This window comes from Centruroides vittatus, unplaced genomic scaffold (genome assembly GCF_030686945.1).
Source record: "Centruroides vittatus isolate TY-2023 unplaced genomic scaffold, ASM3068694v2 contig_943, whole genome shotgun sequence".
Classification (NCBI taxonomy): domain Eukaryota; kingdom Metazoa; phylum Arthropoda; class Arachnida; order Scorpiones; family Buthidae; genus Centruroides; species Centruroides vittatus.
Genome location: NW_027122626.1, coordinates 208,995 through 231,230, shown reverse-complemented (window position 1 = coordinate 231,230; position 22,236 = coordinate 208,995). Strand labels below are relative to the sequence as shown.

Below are 22,236 nucleotides of genomic sequence, written 5' to 3'. Positions count from 1 at the left end.
GGAATAACCTGAATCATTAAGTACTGTACATGATAGATAAAATTAAACTAGGCATAGTAAACTAGTTGTCTGAACACAATTCTGTAAGCCACATAGAACAGACTTTCTTAACACTCCAATTCAATTATGCTTAGAAAAATGAATATTAAAAAATTTTGGAGAATGATAATTTATAAAAATTTGATACTGGAATAGGGATAACAAACTGTAACACTTATTACCAGTATATGTCAGAAATAAAGACCGTTTTATATCAGCAGTCATCAAGATATTAACAGCAGGATTTTGCTCACATTTTACCAAAATATAAATAAATCTAGGCTACAGTATTACTATCCTATCATTAATATTTAGATAAACTATCCTAAATGGTAAGTAAGTAAATATTTAAAATACTATTCATATCCTAAATATGAATAGTATTTTTAATGTTTTCACTAGATATTAAAAAACAAATTAATCAGAATTATTAAGTTTATACAGTATTATATTATAATATATTATGTATCTTCTTCAGGCAGATCTTTTCTAATCTGCCTGAAGAAGGTCCTAGATGTGGACTGAAATTGTTAGTAACTTTCAAAACTATGTGCAAAGTGCAATAAGGTTAGTACATTTTGTTTATAATTAATACTTTGTTTAGTGGATTGTTTTTAATTCTCTCTTGGGTGTTTCAACTCAAATTTCTTATATAATCCACAAATAAATCCAACATTGTAACTTTTCCTTCATAAATACAGCCTCAAACTATCTACAATTATAGTATCTCTAGAGATAATACAACTGATCATAAACTTAAAGATCTAGTTGGCAATACTTTGTCTAGCACTTTACATAGTGCAAGTCATTCTCAAATTGCTGAAAGCAAGTAGAGAATCTTAAATGTGTATCAAGCAAGTAATTAAAATTTCCAAATTTGTATCAGATTGAATTTGTAGTAATAAAATTTCTTTGTGGTTATTTGGAACTTTCTTATTACATATATATTTGTGACTATCATAGTTTAATAACATGCAATTAATAAAGTGGGAAAAAGACTATACTAAAAATATTTACAATTATTCACTAACAAACAATATTAAGTAACTAATAAACACTTACAAAGGACCAACAAAGGTTTCATAAATAATTCTAAAAAGATACATTTTAGATTGGGACTATCTAAAATGTTGGGGATTAACTAATTTTAAAATGACCAAATTTTTCAACTGCTACTAGTCAGATTAGCTCACTTGATAGAATTTCACAGTAATTTCTCAAAGACTGATAGTTTAAATCTAAAGAGCATCAGTTATCTTTCCTCTCTTTGATATTTGACAAAAACATTGACATAATTTGTAATCTAATAATGACTATAAAAAAATGTTAGATAATCATTCAGATAGGTTAAATTTATAAGAAAAACAACTGCTCCATTTAAAAAGGTCTAAATTTTATTTTATTTTATGAATATATAAATTTATTTTTTCTTTTACTCTTAACAATACATACCTTATAAAAAGTTCAAAACAAGGAATGAAACTAGTATTTTAACATTTTGAACAGTCATTCACTTTTAAGTGCATATGAACACCTATGGGAGTAATGGATCGGAGTTATACACTTTCTAAAACAGATATTGGATAATGTTACCTATGGTAGCGAACATGGCGGCTCGTCTCTGAAACAGTGAGGACGCACGTTCTAACCTAACCTAACCTATTCTAATAAATTACCATAATTATTGCCAACCAAATTATTAAAATAGGGGTAATTTATTAGAATAGGTTAGGTTAGGTTAGAACGTGTGTCTCCACTGTTTCAGAGACAAGCCGCCATGTTCACTACCATAGGTAACATTAACCCAGATATTTTTATATTGGGCAACTTAACAATACTTCCATTTTCTGTGTGAGTATTTCACCAAGTGTAAGATCAAGCAACTTTCTAATTACCAACTGTAATGTTCAATAAAAGTAATTCTGAATATGTTATATATATTAAATCTTAACTATTTAAACATCTTCCATTTGTTAAAGTTTACTATGAATATTAACAAGAAATTTTTTAAAAAATTTTAAATAATAAAATTCTGATGTAATTATTGCAAATGATATTTGTTCTATAAAAAGTTTAAATTTAAAAAATTATTTAAAACAAATAAATTAATCAAACAAATAAAAAAATACAATTAATACATTTGACATAATTAAACTTTTTATATAAATTATTTTAATCAATGATTACTATAGAATAAATAAAATTAGATTCAAAATGGATCTATATAAATAGATTTTTCAGTGTTTTTCTTATTAATTAATAAAAAATTTCTTTACTAATGATCAAATTTTATAAAATAAATTAAACTGTAGATATTATTTATACTTTATTATTATTCATATTGATATTACTCTATATTTCATACTTTGCTTAAATTTAAATTTATAAATTATATTCAAATTAGGGAATTATTATATTTATAGATGTAAGAATTTCTATTTTAAATTTTATTAAATACTATGAGAAAGTTATTTTGTCCATAAGCAAGCCCATTATTGCCCATTAAAACTTATCCTCAACATAAAAGATTTTATTTATAGTACTCATAAACAGGAAATACTGTATAATATTGAACAAATATGTTTACTATAAAAGATTAATTTATACAAATATTATTCATAATAAAATATTTAAATTTTATTAAATATAAATGAATGCATATTTGATAAAGTTTAAAATAAAATGTTGTTGTTTTTCCAATGTGCTAAAAAGTATTTAATGATTAATAAGTAGTATATTATCGAAAATCATACAAAAAAAATCTGAAATAAAATCTCTAAAGTATATAAAAGTTTATCAAATCTTATATCAAATGTATTGAATAATCCAAACCTAAACAATCTTACTATATAAAAAATTCTTTAAAGAAGAAAACTTCTTCAGAATGTCATATTAAAAATAAACAATTCCTAAGACTCTTTCCAAATTATAAAGTATCAAATCATATTAATTTATAATAATTTAAGAAGTTTTCTTTATAATTGGTGCAATAATACTCATAATTAATAAACTGCCAAATTATTCCATGTTATTTTTATAATTAGATTGCATAATAAATTTTATATTACTTTGTAAAATGAAATCACAAAAGATTTACAAATTCATCTATTGTATTTGATTCAAAACAATTTATTTATTTTATAAAAGACTATTTCTATTTTTATATTTATTATTTTAGTAATGTAAACATTTTGTGAAAAATTGTGTGTTTGTTAAGTGAAATATTTTAAGAATTTATTTATATTTTCCATATATTAATATTTAATAAAATTATCGGAAATGGATTTTTGACATTCTCTGATACAATGAATTTTACGATGATGTGTCTATATTTTAGTTGATAGAGTGAGTGCATTCACTTACGATGGATAAAGAGGTCTTTATTTTAAAACAATTGTTTGTTTTAAAACATTGTTTATTTTAATGTAATATCATATAATAGCTTTTAAATAATTCAAAATCAGAAACATAAATCATAAATAAAAATTTTATAAGTTCCTAAATCCTAAGTAGAAAAATTTGTTTGTACATGTTGTGTATTTTTGAAGTACGATCAAATTTTCAAAATAAAAATCTGTAAATAAATACGACAGTGTAATATTTACATTATAACAATTCCAAAGAAAAATTTCTTAACAGATGTTACACACACACAAGAAATTAATACATAATCTGTAAATTTCACAAAAATAATAAACTATTTGTAAATTTCAAATTTAACAATGGTTCGTTGCACCTTAGCTTTTAACAAAATAATTATATAGTATATTTTAGATACAATAAATTTCTTCTCTCTCCTTCCTTTTACATTTTATACTGTGTATTCATTTTCCTAAATGTTCTATCTCATCCAAAATTTAAAAAATGTAAAACAATGCATGTAAATAAAATACTATTGTATGTATTAAATATTTCGTGTATTGCCCATTTATTAAAAAAAATGTACTAATATTTATCAGCGTACTTACCAAATAAATTAAATTATTATTAAATAAACGAAAGAAATTATTGATAAATAATTTTAAAGTCATTAGAAGATTAAAATAAGAAAAAAATAAACAATACAAGCACTTTACAAAACAAACATACGTATATGTAATATCATTTTTTACGTAGAAGTAAATTAAAAAGATAACATTATCCGAGACAATGTACATTATTTTTGTTACAGCTTGTGAAATCAACTTTAAATATACAATTCTAATTTTAGTATAATTTTCAGACGTAAGAATTACGTCTAAGGAGATTTAAAAAAAAACCTGAACTGTTTCGATTTACCGAAAGTATAATAAGAAATAATTGTCAGATCTTATTACGCTCTAAACAAAATAAAAATTTACGATGACATTCCTTCTCTGACCAAGCGAACTGCTCTATTACAGATTCTACATTTAGAATAATAATAAAAAAAAGAAGTTCAAGGTCAATAGTTTCTTGGCTTCTGACCTAATTCCATTAGTTCATCCAACTGTTCATAAAAATGTTCAAATATATAGAAAAAGAGAAAGAAATATAAGCTAAAGGCGTTGGTATTTTGGAAAAATATCTTTTAATCACTGCTCTCACAAACAAAATTTTTATAATTACTTCTTGAATAAAAATGCAGTTGCTTAATTTTACAGTTAAGTAAGCAGAAGCACCGCCTCATCTTTACCGTAAAAGATCAGCTTCGAAGTTACTATCATTCTAAGATAACAGACTTCATAAAGCCTCTTCGCTCTTTAGAAAAAGGTGTCGAACAGTCTAGACAGCAGACGGACAGCTTTCAGCATCGGCGCTTTAATACGAGAATCTTAGAAGAAATAGCAAGCAATCTATTGTCAAAACATGTTCAATTATGCTACACGCTGTAAGTGTTGGACATTTCATTAAAATTTATTTATAAGGTATTATAAATTCAAAATCAATCAAGCTTTAAGTACAAATTCTGTAAATCTGTATTCTTGTAAAAAGAATTATTATAAATGTTAATTAAATGCGTATGTTGATAAAAAAAAAATTTCTATTTTTCTACGTACCGTTTCTTCGTGGATTCTTCGTTTAAAAATAAGCTAGATTTTCATGGACATTATGTATAATAGCACGTCATTATACAAATTTAATTAATATGATGAAATTTACAACATGACCAAAATTATCAAATAAACGCAATGAATTTGTATTACGATTAAAGGTATGCATATTCCTCATTAAACTTTTAAACATGTTTACATTCGTATCTTTCGGTAATATCCACTAAAACAGACATATCCACTAAAACAGACAAAACAATATCCACTAAATATCAACATACGCATTTATACAGTACATATATATAGTGAAATCTCGTTATAACAAACTCGAGGAAATCCCTAAAAATGCTTATTAAATTGAAAGTTTGTTGGAAAATGTGCATAAATTATCATCAAGCAAGTTAAATAGTTATCCCCACTTACGAAACAAAGATGCCATATCTGTTACTTATTTTTTAAATGTATGTAAATAAATAAAGTTCTAAAGTTATCAATTTAATTCTTCCTACGCTTCGGTTTCCTATACCAGAGAAGTACAGTAGCCAGTGGGATGAATCACTCTCACAAATGTCTCGCGGTGCCATCTTACCTTTGCGTCTTAACTGAAGACTAAGGTAAATAACAAAATCAAAAGAGGTAATCCTCACACCTGTGTTCACAACAACTTACAGCCAGTCGCCGATCCTGAAGGGAAAATATTTTAATCTTTGAATAATTATAAATACCTTTTATTAACATGTGCAAGAGGAATGTATTGAGGATCGTCCGATAAAGCATATTTACCATCATAAATGGTTTTAAAAACAATGTTTTGGAGTTTGAACAAATAAATTTAATTTGTTTTTGTGTGTGTGTGTGTGTGTGTGTGTGTGTGTGTGTGTGTGTGTGTGTGTCAGTGAGGAGAGCTTAAAACTCTGCGGTTCCGTCCCTGTTTTTACCCCTTGTTGAGGTTAGAACACCTGTGGCTAGTTAGTTTTGAGCTCGTCCCTCTCCCCCGGTTACGGTTGTTTACCAATTAGAAGACAATAGAGAAGAAGGAGAGAAGCTGTAATGAAATTGTTATAGTAAAGTAAAACTAGCAGAAATTTTTGGAAACGACAGAAAAAGGAATGTTAAACTGAAAGTTCGTTATAAATATGTTTGCACAACTGAAAAATTGTCACGGTTCCTATGAATTATGGGTCGGGGTAAATCTAAAAGTTCATTATTACGAGTTATATACTGTATATATATATATATATATATATATATGATCTCGCATATAGGACGAGGTGTGACTTTAAAAATCAACATAAAGAAAATTAGATTTATTAATACAATTCTAATTTTATTTCGTTTAATCACAAATAAAATATCAAATGCACGTAAATGCACACATTGTCCCGCAAAAATTACTGGCATTTTAAACTTTAAGGAAAAATCTTGTAAAATCGACAACATAATTTGTTCACGTAAAGTTGGACAATCGGAAACCTTTTGTGCCAATTCTTAACAGTCGAATCCCCCTCTCCGTCGATTACATACGAGTTTCTCCGAATTCTAATTTCCGAATAATCATCTGTTTTCACGTGGGAATGGACTAAAACTGATATCGGGCTCCCGTGTGATTTTGGAATTTCAATTTGGAATTCAATTCAAAAGCTTCGCTTTTCCTATTGCTATTCATCTTGACTCCTAACAACATACAAGAACGATTGAAAAGACCCAGATAAAATACATTTGTTTTGAAACACCAGAGGGTGAGCATCCGGTAAAAAATGCGAATACACGGTTCACAAAAACTATTTTCAAAAACGCAAAAAACCCTTCGCTTGCGCGTGTAGGACGACCTAGGTTTTTGAAGCAGTGAAAAATGAATAAAAACCTCGTCTTATATGCGAGTAAATACTGTATATATAATATGTTTGTGCATGTGTATCGGTTACGTAAAATAAATTGCATAAATGACAAAGCTCCTCCTTAGATGTAATGAATTCTACTATATTTTGGAGTTTTATTATTGAATACGCGGAAAGTGAAAATACACGAGCAGACGAAATACATTTCGAATACTCAAATAATAATCAGGTTATAGCAAAGAATTTCCTATTAATCTTATAGTAACTATTTTTCGAAGATAAATCTCTATTTTCTTTTGAAATATCTTCGTCTCTTACAAAGAGAATTTTTACTTTCATATCTTAATGGTTTTCATTTTATGTTCTATTCCATAAATTTTACATGTATACTAAAAAAAGATATTAAAACCGATCACGTTTTTCGTTCTACATGAATTCGTATTTAACAAATCCAACCAGATCATGTTTAACGTGTTATTATCACTATCCGCATTGGGCATAATTGAAAATATAAAACAGGAATTGGCACCGTTAATACCGTAACATTTTAAAGCATTTAAAATGCATAAAATGCATTTAAGAATCACAGTTTATGAATTTTTTTTATTGCTGTTTTTAAGTTTAAATCATTGATTTGATCACAACCTTCATTTAAAAAATATAAAAATTAGAACGGAAACATTACAAGTATCAATAGAAAATTTATCCAAGTTTTTAAAAAATAATTTATCATTTTACATAATTACAAGATGAGATATAAATAAAACGAGCAATTATTTATTGTGACATCGTCACAATGCCGGGTTGCACTTTTCAATCATATTTTTAAGTTATTTCATTTAAAATATATGCTCTCCACCTCAAATTAGTAGTGGCTTGCCCCTATACATCATACTTTTCCTTAAACAATACAGTCGCACCGGTCATCTAACACTTTTGGGGGGGAATTTTTGAATTGAAACAACGTGACTTCCAATTTGCATCGGAAGTTCGTATATAATTAATCGGGGCCTTTTGTCCCTAAGGTTCCCATATCTGGTTTCGGCTTTCATCTATCTAACTCCGTTCTCGAGATTAAGGAAAGACAGACGGACGGACGACAGTGGGAATTTATGTCTACAATATTTTAAATTGCAACCCAAAATTTTTATATAAATATTAAAACAAAATAAACGTAAAAATTTATTGTTAATAAATTAATCTATTAATATTAATAATAAATTTTTGAATAATTTATTACTTTTTATGTACAAATAAAACCATATGTTTATATATTGTTAAAATTTAAAATATTTGACTACAAAATAAAATATTAATCTATCCATAAAATCAATCAATATATATATTGATTGATTAATATATATATATATAAACAATTTACAATAATAAAGCACAAAACTCTATTAAAAAATATATATAATTTTAAATGGGGGAACAACATAATATAAAATAATATACTGTCCATTTAAAGAATAAGTAGATCGAATATTAATAAATACTGTTAGCAGTTGATGCTGATAAAGAGTCAAGGACGTCATTAAAATACAAAAACAACTAAATTTGGTGAAAGTTAATAAAGACTACATTAATGAATAATAAACATGTAATGCATACACAGGTAGTGTAATCGTTACCATAGCATTTATTAATGAAATTTATGTAAAAAAAATTCTTTAAAGAAATTATTATTCGAAAAAATTCGGAATTAACTTATTGCATGTACGCAAAAAAAAATAAAAAAATTCCGAAAAAGAAAATATATAACTAAAAATTATAACAATAAGCAAGTATAATAATTTTCAGATAAAATTAAAAATGTATTTTATTACGATTATTATTTTTAATTTAAAATCTGATAAAATATATTAAACTGTTCCAATAAAATTTATGCGTTATTAACGATTAATAAAGCAGCATTGGCTGAAGAATTTTTAATCTTTTTTTTTAAGTAAGGCAAATCACTGGCGTACGCATTTAACGAATATCGTTTTATTGGAAAGATTCATTAAACAGAAAGTCGATCATGATTAAAAGAAACGAGTTCACAGAAAATCGATTCTAGGATCTTTTTTTTTTATCTTAGTAAGGTGCATCGAAACCACACTCAGATCATATATTAATGTGAAAGAACGTTCGATGCAAGATACTTTTGTATAATTACGAATCAAGCGTATGACAAAAGCAGAAAATTAATTCACTTAATAATTCTAAGTAAAAAGTTTAAACCAATTTGGTATAGTAGAGATATAAAAACTTGCGTAAACGATGAATTTTATCGACATTATAAAAAAACTAAAAATAATCATTTAAATTTAATTAATAGCATAACTACTACTACTACTATATATATATATATATATATATATATATATATATATGAGCAATCCTTCACGGAAATTTCTAATTTGAAACAACACCAAATTGTAATTAATTGTAGATTTATTGACTGTTAAACTTAAATATAGTTTGATAAAATATCTTATTTATTCTGTACTTATCAATTTTATTGTAAGGTTTTTATATTCTTATAGACCAATCTCAATAAAAATATAAAAACCTTACGCTAAAACTGACCATTTTTTCCAATCACTTAATAATTCATAGTGAAACATTCGTATCTTTTACTGATGCATCACCAATAATTGCAGAAAAAGAAAAGTTTCTTGCGATAATTTATCCATTGATAATTTGATAAAATGATAATTTTAATAGCTTAAAACTTTTTTTAAAATAACACGTAATATTCAAATTTAGTTGATTATTTTACTTTCGAATTTGTAGTTTGTTTGCACAATTAAACAAATCAACCTTTCGAAACTTAAATTATTCTAATTAATGAATATATATATATTTTAATCTTATAATTACTCTATTCCGTTAATCGAGACTGAAAATTTGAATATACACGAGTAGAAGACATTCAACATTAATGAAAATATTTTAAAATATTTCATAGATTATTTAATTTTCATATATTTTTAATTGGAATTCTGAAACGTTTAAATAAAATATTTTATTTTCCCAAACTTAATTATAATCTAAGTTTTCATAAACTACGATTTCTTAAACTATTTTTCATAATCTTTAATTTGCAAAAACCTGTTCAAACATAAACAGTAAGATAGGAATTTATTTTAAATATTTTTCTGTTAGATAAAACACCCCTTTTCAGAACAGTAAAGTTTCTCGCGATAAATTTATCCATTAAAATGTAAATTTTCAATATCAATAAATTTGAACACATCTCTTGAATTTTTTATAATATAAAAAAAAATGAAAATATCGATAGTTTGTTGGTTCATTTTGATTCATCGTTCACTTTTAAGGCAACTTTCTACTAGTAATCGCTTTTAATAATTCTTCCTAAGAAAGCAAAAATCTATTTAAATCTGCAGAAACTATTTCTAAATACAGCATTATTAATTACAGAATTACATTTATCAAGAATTTTCGCATAAACTATCTTTTGTGCACACAAACAAAAAAAAAAAAAAAAAACCCGTAACTTTCAGTTAATCAAAATTGTAGAAATGACGATGATACAGTATTAATTTTATACTCAAATTTACTAAGGAAACATTTAAATATATCTTGCATGATAAGCATATAGCATTATCATAATGACTTTACATTAAAGCTAAGCTGATACAGAAACTTTAAAAAGTCGTATTCTAAATTTAGATAACGTCGATAGATTGTTTAAAAACGCAAAAATCGAATGATAAAATCAGATTAAATAATACATAGATTAAGTAAATATGAAAGATTTTGGATTTACGTAACGAATTACAGAATGAAAACATAAATTTTCAAATCCTTAAAAGTCCTTGAACTCTGAATAAATGTTTTCGAAACTATTTCATGGAATTTCGAAGGAACAAGCTTCACGATTTGTTGCTTAATAAATTTATAAATGCAAAAATGCATATTTATTTATTTATTTATTTAATTTCGTGATATACATTGAAAATGGTATAATTTATCTTTCAAAATCGATGGAATATTTTATTTCTTACGTTAGATTTTACAATAACAAACAGGCCTATAGGTTAAAAACAGAATTTTAAAATATTAAGTCGATACTTGAAATCTAATGCATAACAATGCAACTGCTTCGCCATAAACTTACGAAATTTAAAGTGGAAAAAACCCACCATTAAAAGTGTAACGTAAAGAGAGTTTATAAAAAATAAGTTATTACAATTTTAAATTTTATACGCTATCTAATTCGTACACAGCATTTACCTACACTATAAACAGATAAAATTATATACAGAAATTATTCATTTATTTATAATAGTTTGTTATGTTCGTATAAGTTTTGCTGATGCACAGCATGACAGTCTATACTCAAAATTTACCAAATCAGCTGTGCAATAACATCTTTTGCAATTTGAATTTTTAATTAAATAATTCTGAAATCACTTAACAGATTAAGAACGTACTAAGTCTCTTTTTCGCGAAAATCCTCAATCAGGAAATTCGTGAAAAAAAAAAGAAATACAGCGTATTTATATATATATGTTATAATAATTTCAACCATTAAACGATATGAATTGGCAAAAATTCTGCTAAATAATAGATATTTCACAGTAGACTCGTAACGATTTCAAAATAAAAAATAACTGCTAGCAGATATTATGAAGAAAACTTTTTAAAATTGTATAAATATCTTAAATTCAACTGAGATTTTAATAAATTCGAACATTCTAACTTCATCTGAAAAAACACATAAAAAGAATTTCTCCTGTAAAAATAAATAAAATAATTATTTATAATTAAGTAGCACAATTAAAATCAGTATTTATTTCGAATTAATGAAGATTCCTGTTAATATGAAAGTCAGAAGTAATATTTTATTAACTCTACAAACCAGTTCACGATGTAATTCACGAAGAAACTATTTATATATAAAACAGGACGGATTTCTGTGACATATAAATCGAAAGGGGGTTATAAGAGGAGGTACTGCACTTGCAATTATTTCGTCGTGACTAAGTTGTAATTGATAAAGATCAGGCAACGATTTTCATCTTAATAAATTAAATCTAAATTTATCAGAAAATAAAAATATATATTTAGATTGACGAAGAGTAAACATTCTCCAATATCCATGCCGAAATGTATAATCTCTAATAGTATCATTAACAGCTTCAAAATTATATTTAATTTATAATAATAAGTGTGTTAAACAACGAAATGTTCTGCTTGACGAAAATACTTTTATTCGTTGTCCATATGATGCTTATCGGGATTGAGGCCAAATTTTCGTTTAACCGAAAAGCAACGAATGTAGTAGATAAATTAATACCGGGAGTTCATTTAAATCACCGTTAATTATTCGAATGATCTAAAATAAGCTCGCAATATAATGAATTTAATCAAAATAAGCCCCATTATCATTATTTCCAATACTGTACTGTATACCGGTATGTATGACTTTTATAAAGAAATTAAAAACCACTTCACCATAATATATTACACATTCAGCATTCATCTATCTCAAATAATATCATTTGTGTATTATGACGTAATTATAACCGTTAATTAAGCTCTGATATCATTTCTTTATAATATAACGAAATCGAAATTTAATGATTTCGTAATAAATTCACATTTTATCCCCAAAATAATATCTAAAAACTGTTTTTTATCGTAACTAAATATACACAAATTTTTTAAAAATAATTATTTATTTATATTTTAATCATTTATAAGCCGAAAATTTGTATTTAAACACGAAAAACAAAAAGAGATTTCGTCAGATATATTTAAAATTAAATACAGCTTGTTGTCGTCTTAGTATTTTCTAATAAGTGGCAAATTGCCACCACTCAAAACGTTTCAAAATAAAAATCTTATTGAATTGATGATTTGCATAACAAACCACAATAGTGTGGTTGTCTGATTGTGGTCGCTGATTATTACCACTTTGTACAGTACAATAGCCTATACAGTACGTGAGAAGGTAACTAACGATAACATAATTTAAATTCTAAATATTAAATTTATCTGTATTGGAAATTCATTGTTTATATATTACACACTTCGGTTTTTAAAAGTTCATTTCTTGCTCTTAATCTGGTTTAAATTTCATTAAGTTGGGATTCAAGAATATTTTGATACTATATTAAATTTGCAACATTCTTTAAGAAAAATATATGAAATGAATATGGAGAGTATATAAATCTTAATATTTTATTATACTTTTTATTCGTCGCTAGAAGAATTCTTATCTAATATTCGTCTTGAAAATACTCCGAATTTCTTCATATTATTCGAAAATGAAATATTCATTTGTTCTTTGTTTTACAAATATATTCGTAAAATTATTTATAAATGATATTTACTTGTAAATATATTCATATATTAACAGAAATATTGATCATTATAGAGATATTAAATTACATTTAAAGTGATGTAAGGCCGAAAACGAAAATTTAGTGTTAAATTATCGGAGTGACAATTCCATTATTCAATTTTTAAAATTCGAAATTAATAATTGTTTTCGATGAACTAATTTCGCAAAAAATCACGATGTAAACATATCTCACGGGTAGAAACGACACCAGTTTTAATTTTAAATCAAAGGAATGATAAAATATGACGAAATTTTCGGTTGACTCTTTCAGATTTCATATGAAAATGTAACAAGATTCAGAAAGTTCTTCATATAGTCAAATCTTAGAAATAATTTACTATAATCAAAGTTTAAAAATTCTTTTAAATTGAAAAATATTTTCTTTGAGACATTTTCAATAACAACAACATTTATTTGATTTTCTATTAGATTGTCTAAGCGTACAATTTCAATATAACTTAATATGATATGGTATAAGATAATGCGTGAATGCATAAATTCACAAATAGAATTTAATATCATCGAAATTATATTCTAAAAAACATCCGTAAACAGTTATTTTAGATACAAGTCATGTTATAGATCAAAATACTAATATATTTTATTCGTATGGCAGGCACAGAATTCAATATTGTAATTAATGGTGTTTTTATGACATGGAATCACCTGTACCGTACGTTTCAATTGACGTGGGCAAAGACCGAAGTGTCACAAGAAGAATGACGTAAATACTTTTATTTGCTCTGAGCCGTATTATACATTACAAATTATTATTTAAAAATAAAAGATTAAAATAAGTTTTTTCAATCGGTATGATATTCACCATGATCGTAACTATAAAATATATTACAGACAACACTAATTACAACGTTTTAGTATTGTCTGTAATAAAAGTAATTAACAAGAATTTTCAAATAAGAAACACTTAGCCATTTGATCTTACAAAATCAGATAATAAAATTTCAATTAATTTCCTTCCCAGAATCTTATTTTGCGATGGAATTGCTATAAATTATCCTACATTATCTCTTATTTAATTTTAATATTTACATTTTCATGACAATTAATCAATGATAATAACTTCGATATCAGATCCGTAAAACCTAAACAATTTTAAATTCATGTTAAAGTGTTTTTTCTAGTTTTTCTAGTATATTTTTACAGAATATTAAAGAAAAAAACTAGAAAACCACTTTATATATACATAATATTTTATATATATATATATATATATGAATAGTTTATGTTCAGAGAGAGGAGATAAACAAGTCCATAAAAACAGGATGACAAAACATAATTAAAATATTTCTAAACATAAATTTTTATAAAGTTTCGTTAAAGAAATATAAAATAAAATATTAAGCATTTCTCTACAAAAGTAATTTTGATGTTGGCCTCATTTGTACAGATTAAATACTTTGTTACGTTTGATGGGTGGAGGAAAATACTATGAAGAAATATTGATTAACTGAAAGACAGCTCGCACATAAATCCAATGAAAGTGTTTTTTAAGACAGCAGAAATATTTTATTTCTAAAAAAGATCATTAATTAATTTTAAAAAATCAATACGGAACTATGAGATATAAGAATAATTTAATGCATTTCTTTCATTTAATATTTCATAATGTTCACATACTGTCTAAATTATTTAAGATATTGCGTGAATACATTTTCTTTTTATATTAATAAATAGCAAAGAATGTAAAATATTTAAGAAATAAATATACGTAAAATGACTTATTAAAACTAAAATATTTAAAACTATTTTCTTTTCTGTTGATAGGTTAATTCTTTATTTGTTTACGACAAAAATTCGCATTGTCTGTAACATTTTTGTTATAAAAATCGATATTCTATCGACTAAAACTCTTACAAATACCTTTATAATTTATTAATATGAATTTTTGCGAAACGCACTGAGAAAACATGGAAAAACAATCACAAAACGTAGTAATATTTCATACATAAATAAGAAAAAATTTAATAAAGATTATCGTTTTCTCCAAATACTCGCTAATTAATGTTACATCAATCTGTATTTAAGCGTAATAATTTCGCTAACAGATAATGTATCGATCAATCGGTATTTATTTCTATATACTGTATTCTATATACTTTAAATGATGATATATTCATGAACATTAACACACTAAAAAATAATAAAATACTACTTATTAATATAAAAAGTATATATTAATAGTATGAGAATCTATTATAAAATTTAAACAGGAATAATATTACACTCTAAATTCGATAAATGAACTATTCATACCCAGAGAATATTATTTTTGCCTAATTAATAGCAACAATATTTGAAATTAGTAATTTATTTATAGACGAACACGTATCCAAGACTATTTGTTTTCTATTCAATTACATTCTTTTAAGCTTCACGTTCGATTATTATTGTATCAAATACTTAATCTGTCTGACCATCAGAATTCTCGTGTATACTGTTTGTTAGCGAGTATAAGTAGACGTCGTGATATCTAACCACTAAAAACACGAATAACAAATATAGGTCAAACAGTTATTAAACAGCTTCAGATAGAAGAATGGATAAATATTTATCAAAAAATAACAGCGATTGAATCTTAACCTGCTTATTACCAACTATTAAAAGTCTCATTTTTCTTTTCAGCATGATTACAGATCATGTCTATATGCTTAGATATATTTATGTACCAGCTGTCTAAGCATAACAGCTGTAACGAATAATATCCAAAAGATCTTAATCGTCTTCGTTTAATCACCATGATCTCAATATAAAAACTAATTGCATGAGATAATTTTGAAATTTAAGGCTCAAGTAACGCTTAAATAATTGATAACGATGATTTGAAAGATAAACATATTCAAAAAAATCAATCGTTTAACACGTTTATATAAAACTAAATTAATGTTATCGCGTAAAATATTCAAAATAACGAATCAATACTTGATTAGATTACAATTAAGACCTACAAATATTTTAATTACATATAATCGAGTTGCTTACTTAGTAATTCCTTTAAGAATTGATTAATTTAGATGCGCTTAAAAAGTTTATGAACTCGCTCTCGTAAAAATTGCTTAAATGAATTAAAATCTATCGAAAAACACTTAGATATATAATAACGCTTAAAAGATTATAAACTTTCTCCTCAGCTTTTTACTTAAAAATTCCGAAAGAAAAATGTTTGAACAGAATAATTATATAGTTATATAATTATTCTGTTTATTATTCTATAATTATCAGATATATAATTTTATAAGAGAACAATAAATTAATTAATCTTTTTTATCATAAAATGCTAATTGCAATTACATGGAGTGAAGCCATAAAAAACGTGAAATTATTTTATAAAATTATCAATGAAATTAGGCTTATAGAAGATATACTGTAAAATATTCCAAATAGGAAAGATTATTATCGTTTATTAAGTTTTAAATATACGTAACTAATAAAAACGAACGAAGTCTTTTATCCACATATTCTAGAAAAAAAAATGATCATCTCTTGTTATAAACTAGACCCAGAAGAAAACCCATTCTAGTATTCTAGTTATACCGAATGCCTTAATTTTTAATATCACGAATAAAGTTTTCAATTTACGTTAAAAATATATATATATATATATATATATATATATATATAACTAAATTATTTATGACAATTAAAATACAATAAATTATTAATTATGCTTTGATAGAAAATTTATTATAAATGTCTAATTTCTGGATAAATTAATATCCACAACCGATAAAAATTCATTAAGCTTTTACTATTCGTTTTCTGATTTGTTAGAAGATAATTGAATTACATAAAAGATATCAAAATTAACATCTACATATTAAAAAAAAACAATTACTAATAAAGGAATGCTGTTAAAATTTATGTATTACGCGATTTCATATTGAATTCCAGATAAGTTTATACCTGAAATTGATGAAATGAACGAATCAAATCTCAAATCGTTTCTACACTTTCATGTTTTTCGATTGTTTGAAATAATATTAATAAAATAAATCTAAGATTTAAAAATTAATCTTTATTACAGACGTATAAACATTAAAATTATTTGAATATTTTTTAAAAAAGAAAGAATTAAAAACGAGCTTTTTTTCGATAATCATGCATTTAAAGTAACGTATTCATACCAGAGTTCTGAGATAAGCAGCAAAATTTATGTCTTCATTAAGCCTCATTTCAAATATAGTAAGAGAAAAGAAATCGAGAACAAAGAATCCAACTTCCTCAAGATTCCATTAAGAATCGATTTCTGATTCCCCATTTTAATCCCTATCCAAAGAACATTTTTGGTATGAAGTGGAGTAATTTCGAATGTTTGCCGAATTCCAACATTATTATTATTTTCCATTAAAATGAATTGATCAAATTTCTATTTTCTACGTATGACGCAAAACTCTTAGCCATTTTGAAAGATGAGTCACAATTAAGACGTTTCCGTATTTTAATGCGTTTTCGTAAACAAAACTTTGTAGAAAAAATTAAAAATCGCTTTAATGACGTGTTTTTTGTTATAATCGGGACAACGTAAATAAAAATGATTACACTTCGAATTATATTTAAATAAATTTGCATAAATGGGCGCCTATTTAAAAGGACATTTTGATTATGTTTCATATGACATATGTTTCAGTCTATGGCATATGACCATATATATGTTTGTCTTTTTTACATAATTTCAAATAAATTAACAATGATTTTAGTATGCAAACGAACATTTTCTCCAAATTTGAATTTCGTTTAAATCATAGATTCTGTCAAATAAATTTAATTATATTTTACGAATTTTCTTTAATTAAATTATTAAAATGCATACATATATCATTATATAACAAGAAAATCGTGTTTTTTTCATTACTAATCTAGCTGATATATAAAAATTTTTTGATTAATTTATAAAAATCGAAACCTGTATAAGATCCATTTGTTTTATACTAAAGTGTTATACGTAAATCGATGATTTAAGAACATAAGAAATAGCATAAATTATAAAAAGTCCATTTATTATAATCTTCGAACAATGCAGATATTACACAAAAAGACTCATTCTAACTGAATATGCAAGGTTTTAGAACTAAATTGTAATAATAACAGTAATAATTAGAAAGGTACTAAACAGCAGGTTTATCTAACGTTTTTAAGCGATACAAAAAATTTTAAATTATCAAAATTCTAATACGATTAAAATATAATTTCGACGAAAATTATTTTATTTAGTTACGTCAAAATTTTCAGATAAATCATATACTGCTGCTGCACTATAAGAACGAAAAGAATATTATCTAATCGATCATTATAATATTTTATATTTTTAACATTTGAACTTCAATTTATACAAAATGAAAACATATTGTAAAATAAAACCACCACCTTTTTAACGATTTTTGGCCGAAAATCGTATTAAAATATCTTAACAATTCCAGTTATACATCATAATATCGCTCCATGAAAGGTATCAGTTTATAAGAATCACGTGACCGACGCCATTTTTGAAATTAAATGTTTGCCGTGGAACGAATTTAATACTCAATCGTAAAATATAATCAATACAAAGTCGAAAAGGAATTCGTATAAGATAAAAATCTCGATAAGCATACTATAGTTTGTAAAATTAGTCTATTGAAGCGTTCTGGAGTATACATTAACAGATTATACAAATCTGTTAATGTATACTTGAGAACGCTTGAATAACCAAATAATTAAATAATACGAATGCATTGATGACATAAAGCCAAATTAAATACGAAATAAACAGAATTAATGTGAGATTAATTAATGATAATACTCATTACTATTAGAAATGCTGAAAAAAATCTGCTGCTTGAAGAACTTAATGCCAAATTCATCAATAGACTGATACAATGTTAAATCCTCAACAATCTTTCGATTGAGAACTCGAATAAACAAAATGTTTATGATTTATTTTAATGATTAGAAATCGAAATTCAATTTTTTGAAGATTTATATTTTAATTGCGTACGTTAATTCAGGCATTAATTACATTTGAAAGGAGGATACCGAACTTCGAAAACCAATAAAGAATGATAGATTCATATCTACGAGAATTGACTGAACAAATTATGCTTTAAATCGGCATTCATAGAGAGAGAAATCAATAATAATTTAGAAAAAATTGATTATGATCATTTTAAAATAATTATTAATCCATCGATTAAAAGTATAATTCGTTGAAGATAGCGTAATTGAGAGAAGTTTGATTTCTGATAAATAAATGTTCTTCTAGTGTTAAGATTAATAATTACGATGATATCATTCAAACTACACTTTGAACATCCGTTTAAAATTTTAATGTCCTTGAAAACTTGGTGCCATCAACCTTGAATATTATCGTAAAACAAAGAAATTCTTTATATACGATAGCCTCTTCAGGCATTAAGCAATTTATTCATCTTTTGTGATTTATTAAAGTTTTATAAATTTATACCATTAAATTTCTTTAATTTTATCAATATTAGTTTTAGTTATATTAAATCTTGAAAACAGTACACTTATATATCATTTTTATGTAGTCATATGAACAACAAACAGTTGCCTAACTGTGATTATTATTTCAACAGTGCATCCGTATACGATTTCTTTGTTTACAGTAAAATACAGACTAAATATGTTTATTATTATTTATGATAATTTATTTAATTAATGTTTATTTAATTACAATTAATTACAAGTTCACTCTCAAGATGCTCGTATAGGAAGTGAAATTATATATGATATAAAAAATATAACGTGAAGTACAGTCATTTTTGTATGTAAGGCTAATTCTTGAATTCACAATGATAAATATTTTAATTTTATTATAGTAGATAGATTTGATTGTACTGCAGTGCCGTAGCAGAGTACGAAACTATCCAACCCTAAGATTGTATGTGTATTGATTCAGAAACATTCTCCCTAATTTCATCCAACAGCATATATTAAATTTCATGCTAACATTTATAAAATAACGAAAAACTTCATTAAAACTGATTTAAATTAAGTCAATTAATTACACGCAAAGTATCATCGCATAATTTTCAACATTATTCCTTACAGAATTAATTTTTATACTACTTAATCATAAGTTAAGTTAAAACATAAAATTCGACTCAATCTCCATTTTTGTACTACACCAATGCTTTAAAAATACATAAAATTTACATTTAAGTATTATTTCTAGGCAAATACAAATAAACTTGTTAAATAAATGAATATTTTCTATTTTCTATTTAATAAGTTAAAAATGCGATTGTAAAAAGAAACTTATACGAGAAAACATTTTACGAATATCTTTTCAATTCACAAGCAACAGTTAATCAAGGAAGTTTCCTATTATTCAGCTGTCAAATTACTTGATCGAACTACCCCATATACAATAAATATGATAAATAGCGAAGACATGGAAGTGTATCAAGAAATGCAGCCTCATGTTTTGTTTGGCGTGAAAAAAATTTCAATTACAGCAAAGAAAATATATAGTTTTTGTTTAATTTGTTATAAATCCTCATCCATTTGAACAAGTCACAGATTTTGTCATGAATAAGATCAGTAATGAAGAAAATCAATTCGATAAACTTTAAGCTTTATATTAATATTGATTGTTATTAAGTAGCATTTATAATTAAAACTATCAAAATTTATACCTTTCGAGAGCATTTATACATTAAGACATGACAAAAATTCGTACAATTTAAATAATTTTCACTATAGAACAATACATACATTCACGACTATTACTCGTAAGTTTCAATCTAAAGGCATATATATACATGAAATGAAATTGAACTATTCAGAAAAGTTAACTATTGTTACGTGTTTAGAAAATAATTATAAAATAAATTCCTCTCTTTATAACGAAATGTATTGCTTAAAAAACTCCTCCCTCTTAAAATATCAAAGAATTCATTAAAAAAATAAAAAAATAAATAAATTTAAGATATGACCCTTGCTTTCCAGTCTGCTCAAATTCTCAATTATTATATATGCCATTAAAATAATACAAAACACGAATAGATTAAAAAAACTGCGTTCAGATTAATATTAACATCAAAACATTACACGTTTTGATATAATTTGATTTTAAAAATTGCACTCATATTATTGATATAGGCTCGTAAAAGAAAAACTTTGTTGCTAGAAAAATTTTATACTGTGCATCTATTGCAGATTACTGTAGACAGAATGTATACTGTAATAAAGAAATTGCCTAAGAAGTTCGTTATTATATTTGTTTCATAAAAATATTTAAAATAAAGATTCTGTTCCAAACTTGTCAATTGTTTGAGGGGGAAGGAATGAACATGACAATCGTGTCGCATATGATGTGTATATAAGTATATAGGAAAAAAGTGCTTAGAAATCTCTAACACCGGTCCATATTAACACACTACATCGACTTTATTTTTGATCCTGTTATAAACTTATCCATTTATGTCTATCAAGTTCACAAAATACTTTCCCGCCCGTGTCATTTCGAGTCAAAGCACATGGCACCCCCACAAGATGGCTGCGGACGGGAAAATCAAAGGCCAACCTTAAATAGGGAATTGCAGGTTTAAAGATGGGCTTCCCATACTAACCAGTTTGCGACCCGTTTCTTGTTGATCATCCATTGAAGTTAACTTGATCTGTAATTGTTTCATCCAAATATCTAATAAAAGTCGTCGATATTTATAATCATCATCACCAACAAAAAACGACAACTCGATGTAACTTTTGTGTGTGTGTATTGTGACGTCACCGGAAAGATCACGTGACGGATGGCCGATTTCGCCTAACGAGAAAAACGTCAGAAACCGAAACGATACAAAACGGAAAAATTTTAATGTTTAAAAATTTTTCAAAATGATATTTATAAATATTTCGACAGTCTTATATAATAGTATAAAATTAAATTATTTAATTTTCTTTCGTATATTTTTATTAAAGCGAGAAAGATAACAAATTAAAACTTTTGTGTTATAATATTTAATTTTAA

General features: G+C 25.2%; 1 protein-coding gene across 1 annotated transcript in view; it reads right to left on the bottom strand.

The window, feature by feature from the left end:
* Positions 1 to 22,038, bottom strand: part of LOC136985040 (lysine-specific demethylase 2B-like) — a 69,632-nt gene extending 47,594 nt beyond the window's left edge. The window contains 1 exon segment of the mRNA XM_067282233.1: positions 21,839 to 22,038. Within this exon segment, the coding sequence (XP_067138334.1) occupies positions 21,839 to 21,901 (63 nt within the window). The 5' untranslated portion in view covers positions 21,902 to 22,038.
* Positions 22,039 to 22,236: the final 198 nt, after the last annotated feature.